The sequence below is a fragment of the Hypanus sabinus genome, chromosome X1, assembly GCF_030144855.1.
Source record: "Hypanus sabinus isolate sHypSab1 chromosome X1, sHypSab1.hap1, whole genome shotgun sequence".
Classification (NCBI taxonomy): Eukaryota; Metazoa; Chordata; class Chondrichthyes; order Myliobatiformes; family Dasyatidae; genus Hypanus; species Hypanus sabinus.
This window is the reverse complement of record NC_082738.1, coordinates 55,905,477-55,927,672: the sequence shown is the minus strand read 5'-3', so window position 1 is coordinate 55,927,672 and position 22,196 is coordinate 55,905,477. Positions and strand designations below refer to the sequence as shown.

Here is a 22,196-nt window from a genome sequence, read left to right as displayed (position 1 = left end):
CAGAGCTTTATAAAAATACAGGCTGTATTTATTAAACATTAGAAAACCTGACATTAATGCTTTTAATCAAGAAAAAATTGGCAAATTACATGTGAGCCTCTCAGATGAAACACCTCTTTTCAATAAAATTTAATTGGTTTCAAAGGGAGAGAAATAACTTTTTTTTAAATTAGGAGTTTGTAGGCCTTCAGACAGCGACAAATGTCAGATACTAAGATCCTAACTTACTATGCAAACAGAAAAATAATAAGTATAGGATCTATCCTAGTTGTCAAATGTTGCAATTAAGCAAGCTACAAGTGCTTTTAGATGAGAGATTAAAAATGCTTGAGGTTACCAAAGAAACAGTTTAAGTAAATAAAGATAACTAACTGATAGATAGAAAGAACCATATTAATTGAAGTGATTGCAACCAATCTTACCTGTTTGATTTTATCTGTCAGACAACAGATTAACAATTCACATACGGTCTCACATCATTTTGGAAAGACTGAAGAACATATACAAGACACGAATATCATGCTCTGGTCACAGGTGATAATTTTGATACCACGGCAGAGATACCATTCTCATGAGAATGCACAGATTACTGTCATGAATGAAAAGTAGGAATTGCTGGAAAAACTCAGCAGGTTGGGCAGTATCTGGGTAAAGAGAAACAGTCAGTTGTGTGTTGTAACTGTTCCTCTCTCCATAGATGCTACCTGATCTACTGGGATTTTCCAACATTTTCTGTTTTCTAGTTTAGATTTCCAACATCTGAAGCTTTTTTTTGACATTTCATTTGGAGCCAGAGGATTCGAATGAGGCCATAAAGAAATATTTTTCATGTATATTCACCAAAAACATTGCAACTTGCGAATTCAAGGAGATTCTGGACCACATTATTAAAAATGAGTATTGCATGCCTTGGTGGGTGAAAGTTTGATAAGTAAGCTATAGCCCAGGCTGCTTTAGGAGATGAGATAGGAGATTGCTTGGTTAATCAAAGTGATTTTTAATCCTCGGTCACAGATGAAAACAGCAAATAGGGTATTTTTATCCAATGATAGCAAGGGTAGGTTAGGCTGGATAGGGAAGCAATTGGGATCGGGGAAGAGGAGAAGCTGAAGCAAAACAGGGACTAATCAAAAGTAGTCAGCATGATTTCAAGGGAAGATCCCATCTGAGCAATTACACTGATTTTTTTCCAGAGGTAACAAGTATACAGGAGTCCCCTCCCCTTTACAAAGGTAGAGCGCTCCTATGAAACTTTCCTAAGCCGAAATGGCATAAAGCGAAGAACCATCAATTTATATGGGAAAAATTTTTGTAAAAGCGAAAATCTTGGTAATGCAAAAACAGGTTACTAATATAGGTCTTTTGTAAAAGCGAAATGGCGTAAAGTGGGCATTCGTAAAGCAGGGGACACCTGTACCACTTTGGAAACTGCTGGGAGTTGTAACACAACCTACTAGGGGAAAGCTGTTCTGATCAGGTCTCTGTCACCGAGCCTGGCTCTGTGGCTCAGAAGGGAAGGGGAGTGGAGGAAGAAGAGGAGAGTGGCGGCAATACAGGATTCAAGTTAGGAGAACACAAAGTAGATGTTAAAGAGACTCCTAAATGGCATGTTGCCTCCTAGGTGTCAGGGTCAGGGCATCTCAGATTAAGCCCACAGGATTCTAAAAGAGATAGGAGAGCACAGAAGCTGTGTACATATTGGTACGAACATCAGAGCTAGGAAAAGGGATAAGGTTCAGAAGACAAATATAGGGAGTTAGAATTGAAGCTAAAAAGCAGGACCTCAAGAGTAGTAATCTCGTGATTGCTGCCTGTGCCACTCACCACTGAGGGTAAGAATAGTTTGATATGTCAGATGAAAATGTGGCTGATAAACTGATGTAGGGGGCAGGATTTCGGATTTGTGGGTCATTGGGATCTCTTTTGGGGAAGGCGTAACCTGTACAAAAGGGACATGTTATATTTGAATACAAGAGGGACCAATGTCCTTGTGGACAGGTTTGCTAGAACTGTTGGGAGGATTTAACCTAGGTTGGCAGGAGGATAGGAACCAGAGTGAAAGGTCAGATGATGGAGCAGTTGGTGTAAAGGTAGATGCAATGTGTAGTGAGACTGTGAAGAAGGGTAAGCAGTGGATAGGGCTAAATGCAGTTAGCTGAATGTGCTGAAATGTATTTATATAACAAACCATATAACAATCACAGCACGGAAACAGGCCATCTCGGCCCTCCTAGTCCGTGCCGAACTCTTAATCTCACCTAGTCCCACCTACCTGCACTCAGCCCATAACCCTCCACTCCTTTCCTGTCCATATACCTATCCAATTTTACCTTAAATGACACAACTGAACTGGCCTCTACTACTTCTACAGGAAGCTCATTTCACACAGCTATCACTCTTTGAGTAAAGAAATACCCCTTCGTGTTTCCCTTAAACTTCTGCCCCCTAACTCTCAAATCATGTCCTCTTGTTTGAATCTCCCCTACTCTCAATGGAAACAGCCTATTCACGTCAACTCTATCTATCCCTCTCAAAATTTTAAATACCTCGATCAAATCCCCCCTCAACCTTCTACGCTCCAATGAATAGAGACCTAACTTGTTCAACCTTTCTCTGTAACTTAAGTGCTAAAACCCAGGTAACATCCTAGTAAATCGTCTCTGCACTCTCTCTAATTTACTTTTAATGCTAGTAGTATTGGGAACAAGGGTGATGAACTTAGAGCTTGTATCAGAATATGTCTATTAAATAGTTAAGTTAAAATAAATAGTGTTATGGCGACCCACTTTCTACACAGGCGAACTGGCGCACAAAATGGGGTGCACGTCGGCAGAGAGGCCAGCCCAAAAATGGCGCTGGGCCTTCTTCACCAGCAAGGTGAGAAAGCCCACGCACGGGAAGAGACTTCTGTAATGCACCTCTGATGTCATTTCCACCTGGGGGAGGGGACATGACAACGACGGAACTGCGTAAAAGCCAGTGCCGCGAAGTTTGAATAAACTAGTCTCGAGTGCAACTTACAGACTGGGTGTCGTTATTTCTAGTTCTGTGTGTAGCCCAGCGTTACATTGGTGACCCCGACAGTCCAAACGGGATTTGGACCAAAGATGATCGACTCTTCATCTGTTCACGCAGTTTCGCTAAAACTGCCAACTTTCTGGATGCTGCGACCACGTGTGTGGTTTAGCCAAGCAGAAGCCCAGTTCCAGATTCGGCAGATATCGTCTGATTCCACGCGTTACTATAACGTGGTGAGCTCCCTTGACCAGGAGACAGCCGCCCAGGTTGCGGATTTCATACAGTCACCCCCGGAAGAAGGCAAATATGCAGCATTCAAAGCGCTGCTCATTGGGACCTTTGGCCTCTCACAGAGTGAGCGAGGTGCCCGCTTGCTGCACCTGGATGGTTTCGGAGACAGGCCGCCGTCAGCATTAATGAAGAGATGCTGGCCCTGGCTGAAGGACACAAGCCCTGCCTCATGTTCGAGCAAGAGTTCCTAGAGTAACTGCCCGAGGGCATACATCTGCTGCTGGCCGACACAGATTTCAGCGACCCCCGGAAGGTGGCGGCCCGGGCAGATGTGCTGTGGAAAGCCAAGAGGGGGAGCGGAGCATCTGTTGGACAAATTACCAGGCCACGTGCCCAACAGCAGACCAGACCAGGCACGGCAACGGAGTGCACACAACCCAGAGGCAGGAGTGAGGAGGCCAATGAACAGTGGTGTTTCTACCACCAGCGGTGGGGAACAGAAGCCCGCCGTTGTCACCCATCTTGCAAGTTCCCGGAAAACGCCAGGGCCAGCTGCCACTAATGACTACGGTGGCTGGGCCAGCCTCTTGTATGTCTGGGACAAACAGTCGGGACACTGGAGCGGAAATCAATGTCTTACCCCAGACGGAGTATGACACCCGCAACAGGAAGCCAGGACCCACCCTGAGGGCCGCAAATGGCAGCACGATATGGACCTACAGCACCCGCACAGTGCAGCTGCAGTTCGGCGCCAGCCGGTTCACGTGGGACTTCACACTGGCCGTCGTGGCCCAACCACTCCTGGGGGCGGACTTCTTGCGAGCTCACAGCCTGCTGGTCGACTTGCAAGGGAAAAGACTGGTCCATGCCATGACTTTCCAGACATTCTCCCTGGGTGAAGCCAAGTTGCCGGCTCCACACATGGACTCCATCACGCTGTCTAACAACAAATTCACCAGAATCCTGGTGGACTTTCCATCGGTTCTGGCACCGCAGTTCACGGCAGCCATGTACAGACACAGAGTACAGCACCACATTCCGACCCAGGGACCACCCCTCCACGTCCACGCAGGAAGGCACCCCCCCCCCCCCCCCAGAAAAGCACCACCTGGCAAAGGAGGAGTTCAAGAGGATGGAGGAATTGGGGATCATACGGTGGTCCGACAGCCCATGGGCCTCCCTGCTGCACATGGTGCCCAAAGCAGCCGGGAGCTGGAGACCATGTGGCGACTACCGCAGACTGAACGAGGCTACAACTCCAGACCGCTACCCCATGCCCCACATACAGGACTTTGCAGCAAACCTGCACGGGGCAAGAATCTTTTCCAAAGTAGACCTCGTTCGGGGATACCATCAAATCCCGGTACACCCTGAAGTCATCCCCAAAACAGCACTCATCACCCTATTCAAATACCTCTGAATGCCATTCAGCCTGAAGACTGCCGCACGGATGTTCCAGTAGCTAATGGATGCGGTGGGACGCGACCTGGACTTTACGTTCATCTATTTGGACGATATCCTCATAGCCAGCAGTAGTTGTCAGGAGCATCTGTCCCACCTCCGCCAGCTCAACTCCTGCCTGAGTGATTTCAGCCTCATGATCAACCTGGCCAAATGCCAGTTCAGTCTCGATACCATCGACTTCCTGGGCCACAGGATTACCAAAGATGGGGCAACACCTCTGCCTGCCAAGGTAGACGCGATCCGCCACTTTGCCCGGCCCAACACGGTCAAAGACCTGCAGGAGTTCGTTGGTATGGTGAAATTCTACCACTGTTTCCTCCCCTCAGCAGCCCGTATCATGCGCCCTTTGTTCATCCTGGTTTTGGGTAAAGGCAAAGACATTACTTGGGACGAGGAGGCCGGGGCCGCTTTCGTTAAAGCCAAGGAAGCCTTGGCAGATGCCGCGATGCTGGTGCACCCCAGAACGGACGTTCTAACTGCACTCACAGTGGACGCATCTGACACAGCAGTCGGTGAGGTGCTGGAGCAGCTCATCGAGGGGCGCTGGCCACCCCTGGCGTTCTTCAGCAAGCACCTACGGCCACCCGAACTCAAGTACAGTGCTTTCGACCGGGAGCTGTTAGCACTATATCTGGCAATCCAGTATTTCAGATACTTCTTAGAAGGCAGGCCTTTCACCGCATTCATGGACCACAAACCGCTGACCTTCGTGTTCACAAAGGTGTCCGATCCCTGGTCGGCTCGCCAGCAGCAACATCTGTCCTACATCTCCGAGTATACGACAGACATCCAGCATGTCTCAGGAAAGGACAACGTCGTGTCGGATGCACTCTCCAGACCAGCTATCCGGGCCCTGTGCCAGGGGGTGGACTATGCAGCACTGGCAGAGGCGCAGCAGGCAGACAACGAGATGCCCAGCTACAGGACCGCAGTCTCGGGTTTGCAGCTGCAAGACTTCCTCGTAAGCCCAGGTGAGAGGACCCTCCTGTGTGACATGGCTACCGGCCAACCTTGGTGAGTTTTCAACTCCATACACGGCTTGGTGCACCCATCTATCAGGGCAACCATCCGGATGGTCTCCAGCAAGTTCATTGGCATAGACTTCACAAACAGGTCAGCGAATGGGCCAGAACGTGCACGCAGTGCCAAACAGCTAAGGTGCAGCGGCACACTAAAGCCCTGCCGCAGCAGTTCAAACCCACCCACCGGAGGTTCGACCACATTCATGTGGATATCGTGGGCCCCTGCCAGTGTCGCGAGGAGCGCGGTATCTCTTAACTATGGTAGACCGGTTCACGAGGTGGCCAGAGGCGGTCCCACTCACCGACACATCTGCCGATTCCTGCACCCAAGCACTGATAGCAACCTGGGTAGCACGCTTCGGGGTACCGGCCCACATTACCTCCTCCAGCCTGTGGTCGGCTGTGGCCAGCCTGTTGGGAACGCAGCTACACCACACGACTGCCTACCACCCACAGTCGAACAGACTAGTGGAATGCTTCCACCGTCACTTGAAGTCGGCTCTCATGGCCCACCTGAGAGGACCTAATTGGGTGGACGAGCTTCCCTGGGTCCTGCTTGGAATTCGTACAGCGCCCAAAGAGGATCTGCATACCTCGTTGGCCGAGCAGGTGTACGGCGCACCCCTGGTCGTCCCAGGAGAGTTCATACCAGCCCCAAGGGGGCAAGAGGAAGAACCCACAGCGGACCTGGACAGACTATGCGAAAGGCTCGGCAACCTGGCCCCCGTACCGACTTCACAGCACGGACAGATCCCGAACTGCGTACCCAAAGACCTGCAGAACTGTAAGTTTGTATTTGTATGAAGGGGCACACACTGGGCACCGCTACAGCGGCCATACGAGGGGCTGTTCAAGGTGATCAGGAACAACTGGTCCATGTACGTTCTGGACACTGGGGGGGGGGGGGGAGGAGGTGGTTTTCACAGTGGACCGACTCAACTGGGTCCATGTAGACTTGGCACAGCTGGTCAAGGTTCAGGCACTGCGGCGAAGAGGCAGACTGCCCAAACAGAGACTGATCCAGACTATGGACATTGTGGGGTGTATCGCTGTTGTTCTGGGGGGGGGGGGGAAGGGAGGGGTTATGTGGTGACCCACTTTCTACGCAGGCAAACCGGTTCACAAAATGGCGCGCACGTCAGCAGAGAGACCAGCCCCAAAATGGCGCTGGACCTCCTTCTTCACCAGCAAGGGGAGAAAGCCCGCGTGCAGATAGAGACTTTTGTAATGCACCTCTGACGTCATTTCCGCCCGGAGAGGGCGGGAACGGAACTGTGTAAAAGCCAGTACTGCGAAGTTTGAATAAACGAGTCTCTAGTGCAACTAGTGCGTGTCGTTATTTCTAGCTTTGCACTTCGCTACAGTGCAAAAAATAACCCCAAAAGTAGGGAGGTAGTGTTCATGGATTCAGTGTCAATTTAGGAATCAGATAACGAGGGGAATTGCTGAGTGTACCTTCAGGGTTCTGTACCTCCTTCCTGATGGTAACAGTGAGAAGAGGGCATGTCCTAGGTGGTGGGGATCCTTAATGATGGACGCCACCTTTCTGAGGCATCGTTCCTTGAAGAAGTATGTACATGGAACTATGACGTTGTGCCCATTACAGAGGCTTAGCTGTCACAAAGGCAAGAATGGCTGCTGGAAGTTCCAGCATTAAGACATTTCAAAAGAGACAGGGAGAGCAGGAGGCAAAAGAGGTGGAGGAAGTGACATTGTTAATCAGGGATAGTAGCACAGATGCAGAAAGGGAGGACGCTGTGGAGGGATCCTCCCCGCACTCCCTGCCCTGCCAAAATCCCAACAGGAACACCGAGGAACAGATTAGTAGGCAGATTTTGGAAAGGTGCCAAAGTAATAGGGTTGTTGTCATAGGTAACTTCAACTTCCCCTAATATCGATCGGTACCTTATTAGTGCAAGTTTAAATACAACAGAATTTGTTAGATGTACCCAGGAAGGATTCCTGGCACAATATCTGGACAAACTGACAGAGGTAAGGCCATACTGGGTATAGTATAAGGAAATCAACCTAGTCAGATGATAGCTATCTCTGTGGGTGAGCATTTCGGAGGCAGTGACCACAACTCTCCAATCTTTAGCACAGGTGTACAAGATAATGAGAGGCATTAATTGTGTGGAGAGTTAAAGGCTTTTTCCCAGGGCTGAACTAGTACAAGAGGACACAGGTTTAAGGTGCTGGGGAGTAGGTACAGAGGAGATGTCAGGGGTAAGTTTTTTAAAAAATGCAGAGTGGTGAGTGCATGGAATGGGCTGCCAGCGATGGTGGTGGAGGCGGATATGATAGGGTCTTTTAAGAGACTCCTGGATAGGTACCTGGAGCTCAGAAAAATAGAGGGCTAGGTAATTTCTGAGGTACATACATGTTTGGCACAGCTTTGTGGGCCGAATGACCTGTATTGTGTTGTAGGTTTTCTATGTTTCTATAACATCGGACAGGAGCAGACAAAATGGAAAAGTATTTAACTGAGGGAGGGCCAATTATGCTGCTATTAGGTCAGAACTTAAACTGTGCTATTATTAGGTCAGAAGTGGGAGCTTAACTTGGGAACAGATGTTCCAAGGGAAGTGTACAATGGAAACGTGGACGTTGTTTAGGGAGCAGTTGCATGGGGTTCTGACTGGGAGACTGTTTCACTGAACCCCCACGCTCTGTCTGCCAGACAAAGCAGGATCTCCCAGTGGCCACACATTTTAATTCCACGTCCCATTCCCATTCTGATATGTCTATCCATGGCCTCCTCTACTGTCAAGATGAAGCCACACTCAAGTTGGAGGAACAACACCTGATATTCCACCTGGGTAGCCTCCAACCTGATGGCATGAACATTGATTTCTCTAACTTCCGTTAATGCCCCCCTCCCCTTCTTACCCCATCCCTTATTTATTATTCCCCCCTCTTCTTTTCTCTTTCTTTTTTTCTCCCTGTCCCTCTCACAATCACTCCTTGCCTGCTCTCCATCTCCCTCTGGTGCTCCCCTCCCCCTTTCTTTCTCCCTAGGCCTCCTGTCTCCCTTCTCCAGCTGTGTATCCCTTTTGCCAATCAACTTTCCAACTCTTAGCTTCATCCCTCCCCCTCCTGTCTTCTCCTATCATTTCAGATCTCCCCCTCCCCCTCTCAAATCTCTTACTATCTCTTCTTTCAGTTAGTCCTGACAAAGGGTCTCTGCCCGAAATGTCGACTGTACTTCTTCCTATAGATGCTGCCTGGCTTGTTGCGTTCCACCAGCATTTTGTGTGTGTTGTATGGGGTCCTGGATAGGTTTGTCCCATTGAGGTAGAGTGACAGAACCACAGTTGACAACAGGTGGAGCATGTAGCCAAGAGGTAGAAGGAAGCATACATCAGACAGGGTTTGAGAGTTATAAGGTAGCCATGAAGGAGCTTAAGGAGGAACTTAGGAGAGCTAGAAGGGGACTTGAGAAATCCTTGGCAAGTAGTATTAGGGAAAACCTAAGGTGTACTACACACACATGAAAAATAGGAAGATAACTAGAGTGCGTATAGGACCAATTGGGAATAAAAAAGGAAACATGCCTGGAGTTGGAAGAGGTAGGGGATGCCCTTAATGAATAGTTTACTTCATTATTCACCACTGAGATGGACCTTGATGAATGCAAGGTCAACAAAGAACAGGGCCTTGTCAAGATTATGAAACAGGTAGTGTTGGTACTTTTGAAAAACATTAGGATAGCTAAGTCCCCGGGCCATTCGGGATATACTCCATATTACCACACTAAGTGAGGGAAGAGACTGCTGTGCTATTGGTGATGATCTCTGCGTCCTCACAAGGAGTAGTACAAGCAGCTTGGAGAATGGCAAATGTAATTCCTTTGTTCAAAGGTAATGGGGATAATCCTGGGTATTATAGACCAATGAGTCTTACATCAGTGGTGGGCAAACTATTGGACAGGATTCTTAGAGAAAGAATTTATGCACAATTCGAGAAGCAAGATCTAATTAGTGATAGCACAGCTTTGTGAGGAGCATGTCACGCTCCAAGAGGCTGATTGACTTTTGAGGTAAGTTGACGAAGGTAGAGCAGTGGATGTGGTGTGTATGGATTTTAGTAAGGCGTTCAACAAGATTCCCCATGGTAGGTTCATTCAGAAAGTCAAGAGGCATGAGATCCAGGAAAACTTGGCTCTGTGGATTCAGAATTAGCTTGCCCACAGAAGACATAGGATGACTGTAGATGGAGCTTATTCTGCCTGGATGTACATAACTAACAAGTGTTCCACAGGGAAATGTTCTGGGACCACTGCTCTGTGATTAGATAATAACTTAGATAAGGAAATGCAGGTTTAGTAGTAAGTTTGCAGTTGACAGAAAGGTTGGTGGTGTTGTGGGAACTATAGAAGGTTGTCGGAGGTTACAATGGTACATTGACAGGATGCAAAGTTGGGCTGTGAAGTGGCAGATGGAGTTGAATCTCAAAAACTGAAATGATATATTTTGGAAGGTCAAACTTGAAGGCAGAATACAGGATTAATGACAGGAATCTTAGCAGTTTTGTGGAACGTCTCTGGACTTGAGAACATGTCCAGAAGGTTGAGCAAGCTAAGGCTTTTCTCTTTAGTGTGAAAGAGAATGAGAGTTGATTTGAATAAGGTGTACAAGGTCATTATTTTCTCAGGATGGCAATGGCAAACACGAGAGGATGACTAGAAGAAGTATGGAGATGTTGGAGGTAATTTTTAAAAAATATACAGAGAGTGGTGGGTGCATAGAACACACAGCCAGAGGTGGTGGCAGAGAGATATTTTAGGGACATTTATGAGACGCTTAAACAGGCACATGATTGAAAGGAAAATAGAGGGTCCGTGGGACAGAAGGGTTAGATTAATCTTGGAGTAGGTTAAAAGGTCAGCACAACATCACAGGCTGAAGGGCCTGTACTGTTCTATATTCTAGGTTCAAAATAGTGGATTCCTGTTAATTGGGACACCTTGGAACCAGTACAATTTGGCCCAATTAAGCGGCTGCCCCATTAGCTGAAATTTCACAGAAATATTTTAAAAGATATTAAAAGGAAAACTACCATTTAACTGAGTAACAAATAATGTATTTAAATTAAACACAGAACAAATGAGAACACTACCAACACTACTATGAAACTGTATTAGTTTCTAATTGTTATTGACAGAGGAATTCATCCAGTGTATTCATTGTTCTTTTGATTGACTGTAAATAAACAAAATCAGTGCAGACACCTAGTGCAGAGGGTGGACTGCCTTCAAACAATGTTTTCAACTATTACATCTTCCAAATCTTCATTTTCATTGTAACATTCAGGATGATTGTCAATACCTTTAAATTCTTCTGAGTTCTTAACTTGAAGAAATGGAATAGTTTCATTTTCACTCCCAGCCATTTCTGGCATCTCCAACCCTGAATGCTTGCAACCACAATGAGCAAAACAGTTCTTAGCTGTCTTACTGCTTATTTCCGGCGAACTGTGACAAAAATCTCTGCTTTTTGAACCCAAACACACACAACTGACACCATTTAAAAACTGTTCACTCTAAGTAAAATGCAGTGTCTAACAGCCACTCAGGCGTGCACAACTAACACTAGATACAACTTGTTCGGCAACATTCTCTTGTCCCAATTAAGCAGCATTGTGTCCCAAGTAATCGAAGGGAATCCCAGCTATTTTCTTGATTATTTTTTGTTCTTTAAGAGTTGACCCAAATAAACGGCTATCCCGATTAACTGTCAGCCCAATTAACCAGAATCCACTGTATATTAATGATGATTGTACAGTCGATGTAGTCTACATGGACCAGTAAGGTCTTTGATGAGGTCCTATGTTACAAACAAGCTCCAAAGGTTAGAGTCCATAGAATCATTGGCAAGTGGGCAAATTGGACCGAAAATGGGGTTTTAATAGGAAGCAGAGGGTGATGGTGAAAGTCCGTGACCAGTGGTATACCACAGGGATACAGGGGTCAGCCCTGGCATCCTTGCTGTTTGTTATGTACATTACTGATCTGAACATTCATACAGGAAGTATGATTAGCAGTTGAAATGAAATCTGATCATGTTAGTGACAAAGAGGAAATATGTAGGCTAGAAAAAATTATTAATCAATTGGTAAGATCGGTAAAGCAATGGTAAATGGAATTTAATCTTGAGACGTACAAAACAATCCAGTTCGAGAGCTGGAAGGGTAGGCCTATACAATGAGAGGAGGGTCCTTTAGTATTAAGAAACAGACGGAGCTTGGTGTACAAGTCCAAGATTCCTGAAGATGGCAACACAGGTAGATAAGAATAATCCCTAAATTATAGGAAGGAGCAACTGTCAGAATTAGATTGACCTGTTTTGTGATTTAGAAAGGATTATTTGCAAGTTCCCTGATGGCTCTGAGTTCATTAATAGCTACCCATTTAGTTTCAGAAAGTGCAAGCTTTGACTGTCTACATTACTCACAGAACAGTACCCGTTTCCTGTGGGAATGGCAAGTATGTTACAACTGGTGTAAGGAAATGCAACCAGCAATTTTTACTTAATGCTTCCCACTGGAAAGTATGTTTGTAGTATGAATATGATGTTCACTACAGTTCCATAATGTGCATATCCATCACAAATTATTTACTACTACTTTGGCAAGGCATAGTGAAGATGAGGAAAAGGTATGTGCCTATGAGATATTATTTGTCAATATTTTCACCACGTTCAGCAAAGACAAAGAATTACAGAGTATGCAAAATAAAATTAGACAAAACCCAACACATTCAGATGAGACAGGAAATGGAAAAGGGAAACAAAGAGGATGAGCAACATTTTGGTACAAACTGTCAAGTTTCTTTTTCAACAGGGAAAGATATTATTCAAATCCTGTTTACAGTGACCAAGTCAAAAAGGAATTAAACTGTCACCATTTTAAAAGATGGATCAGTAACAATAATACCAGACTTCCAAGGTCATCTAATAATTCCTTGTTCTTTTTAGGCAACATTAAATTTAAAAGGAAGACTAGCCAGACTAAAGCAGTTAAAATAAGTAACAAATTTTGTGATAATAAATCTGATTTGGAGAGTCTGAATAAAACCAATGGAAGCTTTATCAACAAAATCATAATTATCAATTATCTTATCACACGGTGCCAAAATGCAGAAGATGACAAGTAGAGGAGTAAGTATTTAGCCTGTGTAGGATCATCTATACTAAGTAATCAAAAGGAAGTGAAATAATGGGGAGCAAAATCTATACAGGCTACACTAATGCCATAACTTTCGGGATAAACATTTGCTTCTGGAAGACTTAAGATTTTTTTTTAAGGATCTGGACAGATCCTAAAGTGATACCTCTGTACTGAGTCAAGTTGTTTTTGCAGTTTCAATAATTAAATCCAAAGTGAAACATCAGAAGGATAACCCTACCTGATGGATCTTTAAAAACGGCACTGGCATCCGTGTTTGTTCGTGTCAATGACTTTACAAGCACGGCCATGTTAGGAACCTTGCCTTTGGGGAGCTGTTTTAAGGCCGCCTATAGAAACAGTTACGATTCACTTAAAACTGTTTTAGAAATGCATTAGATCAAGACGTTTGATTAAAACACACTCTAAACTACTTTACACCAAATGAATTACTTTTCAGTGTCAAAGCTGTACAGTAGACAATATGCAAAAAAAAGACAAGTAACAGATAATCTGTTTTTATTATTCAGGTTTAAGGCTAAACTTGCATAATAAAATTTTATCCGGAAGATGGCACCAGTGAACAACTCAACATCCTTCAGACAGTTCACGTAACTGCTTCTTTTACATTTTGTTTTGTTTTCAAATGTGGTTCTGCTACTATCGGAACCTGTGATTTACATTTTGATGGTGTGCTTTTGGGCCAACTGAGCGATCTGGCGCTTGCTGTCTCCGAGGGTGTTCGGTGAGGTTTTGAGCGAAATGTACAGCCTAGAGTTTAAGAAGCCTGGAGACTGGGTGTAAACTCAAGATCGACTCCATTTTTCACTGATCGAAGCATCTAGGAAGATTGAAATCATTGAGGCGAGAGTGAAAGGTAAGTGGGTGTTCAGTGCCGTCCACCAGCCTCTCACTCACTGCTACCAGAGGAAGGAGTCTGCATGTGATAGGTCTCACTCTCCCTCTCTCTCACTGGTCCTGGAGGAAGGTCCCGGTTTTAAAATGGTCCCTCTCTCTCGCTTGACGCTGCTGAAGGATTGTGCTGGGGTCCTAGGTCTTGGGCGAAGTTTAATTGACGAGCTTCTGAATTGAATTCTGTAGTTCACATTATAATATGTTTCTGACTTCTGGTCTCTTTATTTTGTTGCTATTTTGGCTATTTTTGATTGAGACAGCCTGCAGATAATGAACGACACAGCGCTAGATTGAGTTGAAATGTATGACTGGACTCTTTTGATTTTGTATTTTATATTCTGTAATTTTATTTGCTTTTTTTGCCATTTGCGCGATTTTTTTGCGCGGGGGTGTTTCACGTTTTTCATTGAACAGGTACCATGGTTTTCTTTGTTTCATGGCTTTCTGTGGGAAAATGAATCTTAGGGTTGTATAACGCACACATACTTAGATAATAAATGTACTTTGAACTTGAAATAATGTGCAAGTTGAGAAGGAATTCCCATGATAGAAATTTGGTTACCTATACTAAATGAATAACATGACAGCTTATATGAACTTTTATTTCTGATGCTGAAGCTCATTTTAACCAATCTGGCAAAGGCTCAGCCATTCATTTGTTTGATAGTTGTGGCTAGCTGATTGATATATAAACCTAACACTCCAGCTGGTGGTCATTGAGGGGCAGCAGCAACAGCTCAGACTGTATCTACCCAACATTTTTTGGGAGCAACGCCCTGCTCAAAGATGCATGGTTGTTAGGGTTAAGGGGTGCTTTGTTTGTGATCTTCCCATTCCACCTTCCCTCTGACCTCATCTCTCATAGGTCAACACAGCCATTATGTTATGTCTATTTGCTTATAAGCCATTTTTAAAAATTGCATCTTAAAAAGGAATGAACCATAATAATTACTAATTAAAGCAAGGTTATTCTAATGTTATCAGCTTTTCTTTTGGCACCTTTCAATTTGTCATTAGCACCACACTTCTCTCCAAATATAGATAAAGCATACTTCTATGCAATCACTTCAACCCCTAACTTTAGTTTTCCTGCAACAACAATATAGTGTTTTCCCTCCTTCCCATTGACTCCCTTAATTTCCTACTCTGAGATGTTGTGGTTAGCATTCTTTATCCTTAGATTGCAATTAAACAGTACTTGTGTATTAAGATCAGGTAAAGTACATCATTGTTACTATTACTGTAAAACTTACCTTCCGCAGAACCATGACAATGCTATAATTTCGAAGGAAACAGTTAGTGTCTCCTTCATCCAATCTTAATTCTTCTTTCATGGCAGCCCATGGGCCTCTCCCAAAGTCATCTTCAACTGAATGTTGAGAACTCAGATCTTCCTTAAATGCCAATTGTAAAAAAATCATACAACAGTAAATAGCATTTTCTGTCTTCAGTGTTATTAATTTATATTCCAGAAGAATCACATTATCTTAATCCCTACTTGTGCTCTTTGTACTCCCTGCTTAATCAATTTTTCATATTACATACTTCTTGAACCTGTAGGATATATACCTTAAGGAAAGGACATAGTTAAGAAAAAGAGATAAAGGAAAATAAATCAATAATGAATGCAGTAACTCAGTGAAAATGACACTTCCTTAAAAAAACTATCAAATTATTGCCAGTAGAGCAGTCAACTCCTTCCTGCGAATGATTTTCAGCAAGAAAGAGAAAGGCAAACTTCCACACACTGCAGCTTTGAGTGCTCTCAGTTCATTGAATCTGTGTGAGCCATGCTGTGGTCAACAACTTTTAGTGCCACTGACATGAGATTCGCCCAAGCAATTTGCAGGTGTTTACTTGAACTGGTCAAGTACTGAAACTGCTTATTGCAGAACGTTTAGCTGCAGCCATTTCTAGTTCGATTCACCATTTGATGTTTTAAACTATTTGCCATTATAGCTTGCTTATACCAATGCAAGTTTTGTAAGCAGGAATACTTCAAAAGTGACAATCTAATATTGCCCAAAAGGAAAATCAATGTGGAAAATCAATGTAGAAAATCTACAATGGTGTGCTGAGGTGATAAGAAATTGATGGAACTTGATTTATATCACAGTTTGCACATGGCAACCAGCTTTTTTGGTAGCCCAAGTTCATTTTAAAATCTCCTGAATATCAATTTACCTGCAATGTATCTGTTCAAGGGAAGGGAAAAGCAATAAAAGATTACAAGATCACAATACTGATTGTTACAGTTAACAAAGAAAGTGCAGTGCAGAAAGACAATAAAGTGCAAGACCACAATCAGACAGATTGCAAGGTCAAGAGTCCACCTTATTGTATGAGGTCCGTGGGAATGGAAGCTGTTCTTGATCCTGGTAGTAATGTGCTTTCAGGCTTTAAAATCTTCCGCCTGATGGTAGGTAGGGTGGGCGGGGGGGGGGGGGGGGGGTAGGGAGAAGAAGAGAAGTTGGGTGCCCACATATTCCCTTTAGTATGTGCGCAAAGTGACTACGTTTTATAAATAATTTGTTGTGCCTAAGACATTGTGGGATGCCTTTAAGTTTTTTTCCTTCTCATTGACAGATAAATCTTGACTCAACAGCCACCTTCTCATCACATCTTTCAAAAGTGACAATCTAATATTTTCATGACTTCATTTATTATGTTACTTAAGAGTTCTTACACAACTTTTAATTTTATTTAGAGATTTTAGCTGAGGACTAACTTCATATTTATGAATTTCTAATTTGTGTTCGCCTACTATTGAGCTCTTCATAGTAGCTAAAATAGCAAAATAATTGTAACACTCTTAACCTTTTATACAATTTAAGAATTTAAATAGCAAAAATCTTTTGATCTTCACTTTTGCACCCCATTATATGTTCTACTGAAACATATTTTTTGAAACTCAGTCATCATACTCCAAATAATATCAGAGTAACACCTTGATATAAACTTACTTCGTTTTGTACATTAGCTCTAGTAATGTTATGGATAATCTCTAAAAATACCTGTAGCACTGCTATACCCTTTCTTTCAGTTCCCTTTAGTTTACACTCCCCCTTTGTTAACTAGCCATTTTTCAACTCTCCACAACAAACTAGGTTCAATTCTTCAAGAAATGTAAATAACAAATCTACTTGCTTACTACATTCCTTGTTCTACTTTCGGATGTTTTGCGAATCTAGGGATTTTGTTGTAATTTATGTCATTAATTGAAATGAAAATAGTGAGCATTTTAATACTGACTTTTAAGAACATAAAAAGCAAGGCAAATTGCATAGTCCTTTGAGCATTCACTGCTATTCATCAGGATCATGGACTGTCAGTTAGTCAATAGTCAATTTGTGATTTTTTTTCCATCTAAAGGTGATAGTATATTAACTTGATCGTGCAATTAGAAGATGAACTTGCCTTTCATCAAGTAGAAGTCATTCAAGAGTTCCCAACCTGGAGTCCATTGAGTCCTGTGCTTAATGGTATTAGTCCATGGTATAAAAAAGGTTGGGAACCCCTGCATCATACAACTTTAACTTGACCCAAGTGAAAGGTTTGGATAATCCCAATCTAGTTTTCTACATTCCCAAACAGCTCAAAATTCAGGACTAATTTGTACATGTTAAGATCCAACTTTTCTTTATAGAAAATCTGCTAGTTTACCTGAGGGCATAGTTTAGGCACTGCACCATGTGTTGGTATCTGTGGGACTGAAATCAAGACTTCATCCAGGTTTTTACCATAATGCTGGAAGACAAGCAGGATTGGCAGTAAACATTTAGAGTTAGAACATCAATATGCAATTTAGGTATCAATTTACAAAACACAAATACTATACAAGCTGCTGAGCTCTGCAAATGCTGGTTTAGCATATTAAAGTTTACTCTCAGAATTCATGTCTTATTCCAACAAATTATGTTCACACATTTATCAGAGGAAATTTAAGACATTTCCTCACATTAGACGTACTCATTTTATAATAGGTGCACTTTAGCAGTCCTTGTGATAAAGCTTTATGAATATTCAATTTTGTTCATTAATTGCTTTAGAAAATAAAGCAAATATCAATGACATTTCCAAATTGCTGCTTTTCAAGTGCTGTCAAAATAAAGCCTTTACAAATCGTGAAATTACAATCATTCTACCTCTCTAAAGCAATTCAGCAAAGCATTAAGTGAAATCTTGGCATGCACCATCAGGATTTTCTACATAGTAATAATCCTGATGGGAGGCTTTGTACTTTTTATTCTTTTTGCATCGCATTATGATGTCCAAGATATTGCAAGAGTACTGTCAACATTCTCCTGCTTTTCCTTTTTGTTCAAATATACATCCATCTTATTTTAAATTTTTTGCTTTGTTTTCAGGCAGTATGCTGTATTTCATGCTATTCATAAAAACATTTCAGTCTCTCCCATCATTCTTTTTGTGATAACAAATATGCGCCCTTCGAGTATTTGTGTCACAAAGTCTCTACATTTTCACTTTCTGTACTAGATTTTCTCTCACATTGGTGGTTCCGATAATTTAAACCCTTTAGTTTAGGAAGTCCTGATCCTCTAATCCTGTTGCAGTCTATTGTTATGTTCATTGCACATGCTAATTACAAGTGCATAGGAACTTTTAGGCATACTGTACATTTCTATCAATCTTGAATCCTGGGAGTATCAAATGTTTACACAGCAATCTGAAAAAAAAATCACCATTTAAGCCGTCTTCGGCTTTCTATTGTTATACCGCTCTCCTGAAGATGCTGCCACTTTCCCCAATTAATACCATATATGGCTTCTTGAACTTCATTTTATATATTAACACAATCCATTATTTCCCCCAAACTTAGTTACTATGTGCACATTTACTTGTTACTACGAAAATGAAATTCTCAATAAACCCAAACACCAAACCAACAAAATTCTACCTTTCAATCACTCCTACCATTGATGCTGTTGACTTGCTCTGTAAATAATCTGCTGACCAGTAGAACTAAAAATTCATGGATAATAAATCGCTTTTGCAAATAAAACTATTAATATCATACAGTAGCACAATGGTTAAATTTATGGATTAACAAATTAGAGGATGATTAAATATCCAAATTCAAGTCCTTACAACAGCTAGACAATTTAAACTCATTGAAAGATGAATTGAACATTAATGTCAGTTCACCACAATACATACAAAGTGCTGGAGGAAATCAGGTCAGACAGCATCTACGGAAAAGTGTAAACAGGCGATGTTTCGGGCAGAGACCCTTCATCAGCAACAGTGAATATACATTTACAGAATTGTAAAAAAGAAACAAGTTCACCAACTTCCTTTACGAAATTTACTGCCCTAACCTGATCTAATCTGTATGTGACATGCAGTGCAATGAAATGGCCCGGCAAACCCCACAACTAAAGGGCAATATCACTCATATTCTGTTAAAAAGATAAAAGACATGTTATAGTTTTTAAGAAATTTATCCATCTTTTATATCAGGACAGCCAGTCCACATTTGCCTTGTTTAAGCACTTATATACTGCATGTTTAAGTGGCAATCTACTTTGGCATTCCTCCAGTTTATGAGCGCTTAATTGTGGTCAAGGGCTCTGATGTGCCTTCTCCGACCTCCATCAAAATTCTTGAGAGCATGCCTTCAGGAAACTGGGACTTTTCCCACTTTAAAACTATTACTGTCTCTGGAAATATTCATCTTCTGTATTTATAACATTCTAATTTGAACCTTTTCTTTAATACACTGATCATTCAAAAAGAATTTAAAATATTATACTACTTCCACAACTAGAATTGGAGACTGAATTTAGTGCTGAATCAGCCTGAACCTGTTTAAGCAACACAAGATCGAGAAATATTTGCTGGAGGAATAAAGGAAAAACAGGCTTTCCTTAGAGATTTTCTTGTTTTCTTCTTATTCATGGAACTTAATCACAAAATAGTTACAACAGAAGAGTTTCAATTTGCACTGACTAGCTATTGAAAATGACAGAACTAATTTTGAACTGACTTAAAATGGTGTCGGTCATCATACCTGTTGTGGAAGGATTCCTGCAGGTCCAGGGAAGCGTCGTTTTGCCCGAGGTCTGTCAACCTTTAGAATTTCTGGTGATTGATTAGCAGCCGATACCAGTTGAATTAGGCGATTGGTTACAGGAGTTCCTACAAAACTTGGATTTGTTGCTGGTGAACACTGAGCTCCTACAGAAACTGTAGGGCTTTCTATAGTACACATCAGTGCTCGAGATTGACTTGTGGACATAATGGGTCTTCTGAGGCCTCCAACTGTAATTATGGGGGTTAAGCGATTAAGAGAAGTTCGTGGTCTAATTGGCATTGAATTTGGACAGTTTTTTAAATCAGTAGAGCCCATTTTATGGTGGTGTGCAAATTTCAAACTTGGGGAGACAGTTTTACATGGCCTAATTGTATTATCCATTATATGCTTTCCTAACGAATTTTGTGGTACTGGCGTTAATAATTCTTTTGATGCAGTGACTGTGCTTGATGGAATAGGAGTACATAACTTAGTCTCAGGCAGAGTCTTAGACATTTCATCCGTGCAACGGTTATCAGTAACGTGACCAGACGAATTCTTGGTTCCTCCCACTGCAACAGCACCAATCCGAACATTGCTTAAATTTATTGGACACTGGTTGAGTTTATGTGATGATTGATTAAGATGTTTGTAAGCTTTACTTGCATCCTCAAAATTATTCATTACAGACTTCGCTTGACCATCTTTATAAATTCCACTCTGAACATTAGTGGCTCTTGGCAAACACGGAAATTTGCCTGGTGGGAGATCACCTGCTGAATACATTTGAGAAGAAACATTTCCAGAGGTTGAAAGACTCTCTTCATAAGAAGCTGAAGTCCTGCCCTTCCCCATTGTGGAATTGAATATATTTTCAGTCTTATTCAGCTTTTCAGAACCAGACCAGAACAGATCATCTTCTTTGTCGATATCCGTGATTGATCTTATAGTGATGTTCTGCCCAGCATTGCTAACAAACCTGTAATTAGAGGTTAAGTGCTGTTTGTTTGGCCACTGCGGTGCTTTCAAAGAAACATCAGAAGATCCTGTTAATGTTTTCTTTGCAGGAGTTTCATCATTTGTTGTATTATTTGACACAGAATCAGGTTTTGATTGAAAATATTTCTGACCTGCAGAGATGCATGCCAATTTTACAGGTTCATAATATGAACTAGCTGGTGTCCTAAGGGTTGAAGTAATAGGCCTTAGTCCAACACTGGGGGTCATTCCAGCTGAGCTGATGGCTGTGCTTTCAACAACCAATGCTGCTGATAATAAATCCTGCCCACAGCAGATTAGAAAATTAGTTGCACAGCACTGGAAAATGAATAGTTGCATTTTCAAAGTACAAGAAACATTTTATACGTTTAAATTATATCTATTTTAAACATAAAATGCCAAAATGTAACCATCTGTATAGACATACAATTAATTCAGAATTAGTTATTAATGAGTGTTCATACAAAAATATTTAATGTCAAAGTATTTATTTAAAACAAAAGTTTAAGATTCAAAAACCAATCCTAACAATTTGGGATACACAGAGAATCAATCCAAACTGGCAAAGTATACCAAGTTGAAACAAAAAATGAGAAACCTATCAGGTTCAGCGATGCCCTTACTCATTTCTTTTTTGAATTAGACTAGTTGGATGAACTTTTCAACCAAAAAGAGGGAAATAATGCAAAGAAGCTGTCAATCACATTTTATCTTTTTTCAAAAATTAACTTACTGAACAATAAGAATACAGACTTTTCACCGTCAAGGTATTATTACCATGTATCGTATTATATCTTTAAGTATAACGCGATATTACATATTGATATTACTAAACATTTTATATTTCATGTCAACATCTAAATTCACCCCCAAAATGGAAATATTTTGTCTATGGATCCTGTTTGAAGCTCTTCCATATCCTCGAAGGCTTTAAGAGCTTCAACATGTCCAGCCCAAGTACGGCTTTGTACAAATTTAACACATCTCAGCCTTTCAGTTCTTTCCTTCCAAAATGCAACTTAGTCTAACTTTTTTTTAAATGATTGTATTAATATGTCAATACTTTGAATGACTGATGTAGTTGCAGCCCCAGATCCTTTACTTTCCATGAAGTTCAATCTCATTTCCTATGAGGTGCACAATTATTAGTGAAGCAGATCTTGCGTTGTTCTGAGAACCCAGTTAGTTCCAATACAGCCCTGGTGCAATCTTTGGAATTGAACACAAGGAATAGCTACAGCAGACAGCCAGCTGCACTCATATTTTATTTTACATTTAATATACTAACGTAAAAACTAATGGCAATAATGCAAATAAATAACAAGCTCTATTGAACTTTCTCCCAGCAG

The 22,196-nt window shown here is 42.0% G+C and overlaps 1 protein-coding gene across 1 annotated transcript in view; it reads right to left on the bottom strand.

Moving 5' to 3' along the window:
• hrob (homologous recombination factor with OB-fold) overlaps positions 1 to 22,196 on the bottom strand; it is a 58,424-nt gene that overhangs the window by 25,462 nt on the left and 10,766 nt on the right. The window contains exons 3-6 of the mRNA XM_059955668.1: positions 19,846 to 21,129; positions 17,478 to 17,561; positions 15,068 to 15,208; positions 13,141 to 13,249 (exon numbers count right to left, since the gene is read on the bottom strand). Of these exons, the coding sequence (XP_059811651.1) occupies positions 13,141 to 13,249; positions 15,068 to 15,208; positions 17,478 to 17,561; positions 19,846 to 21,129 (1,618 nt within the window). The remainder of the gene's footprint in view (positions 1 to 13,140; positions 13,250 to 15,067; positions 15,209 to 17,477; positions 17,562 to 19,845; positions 21,130 to 22,196) is intronic.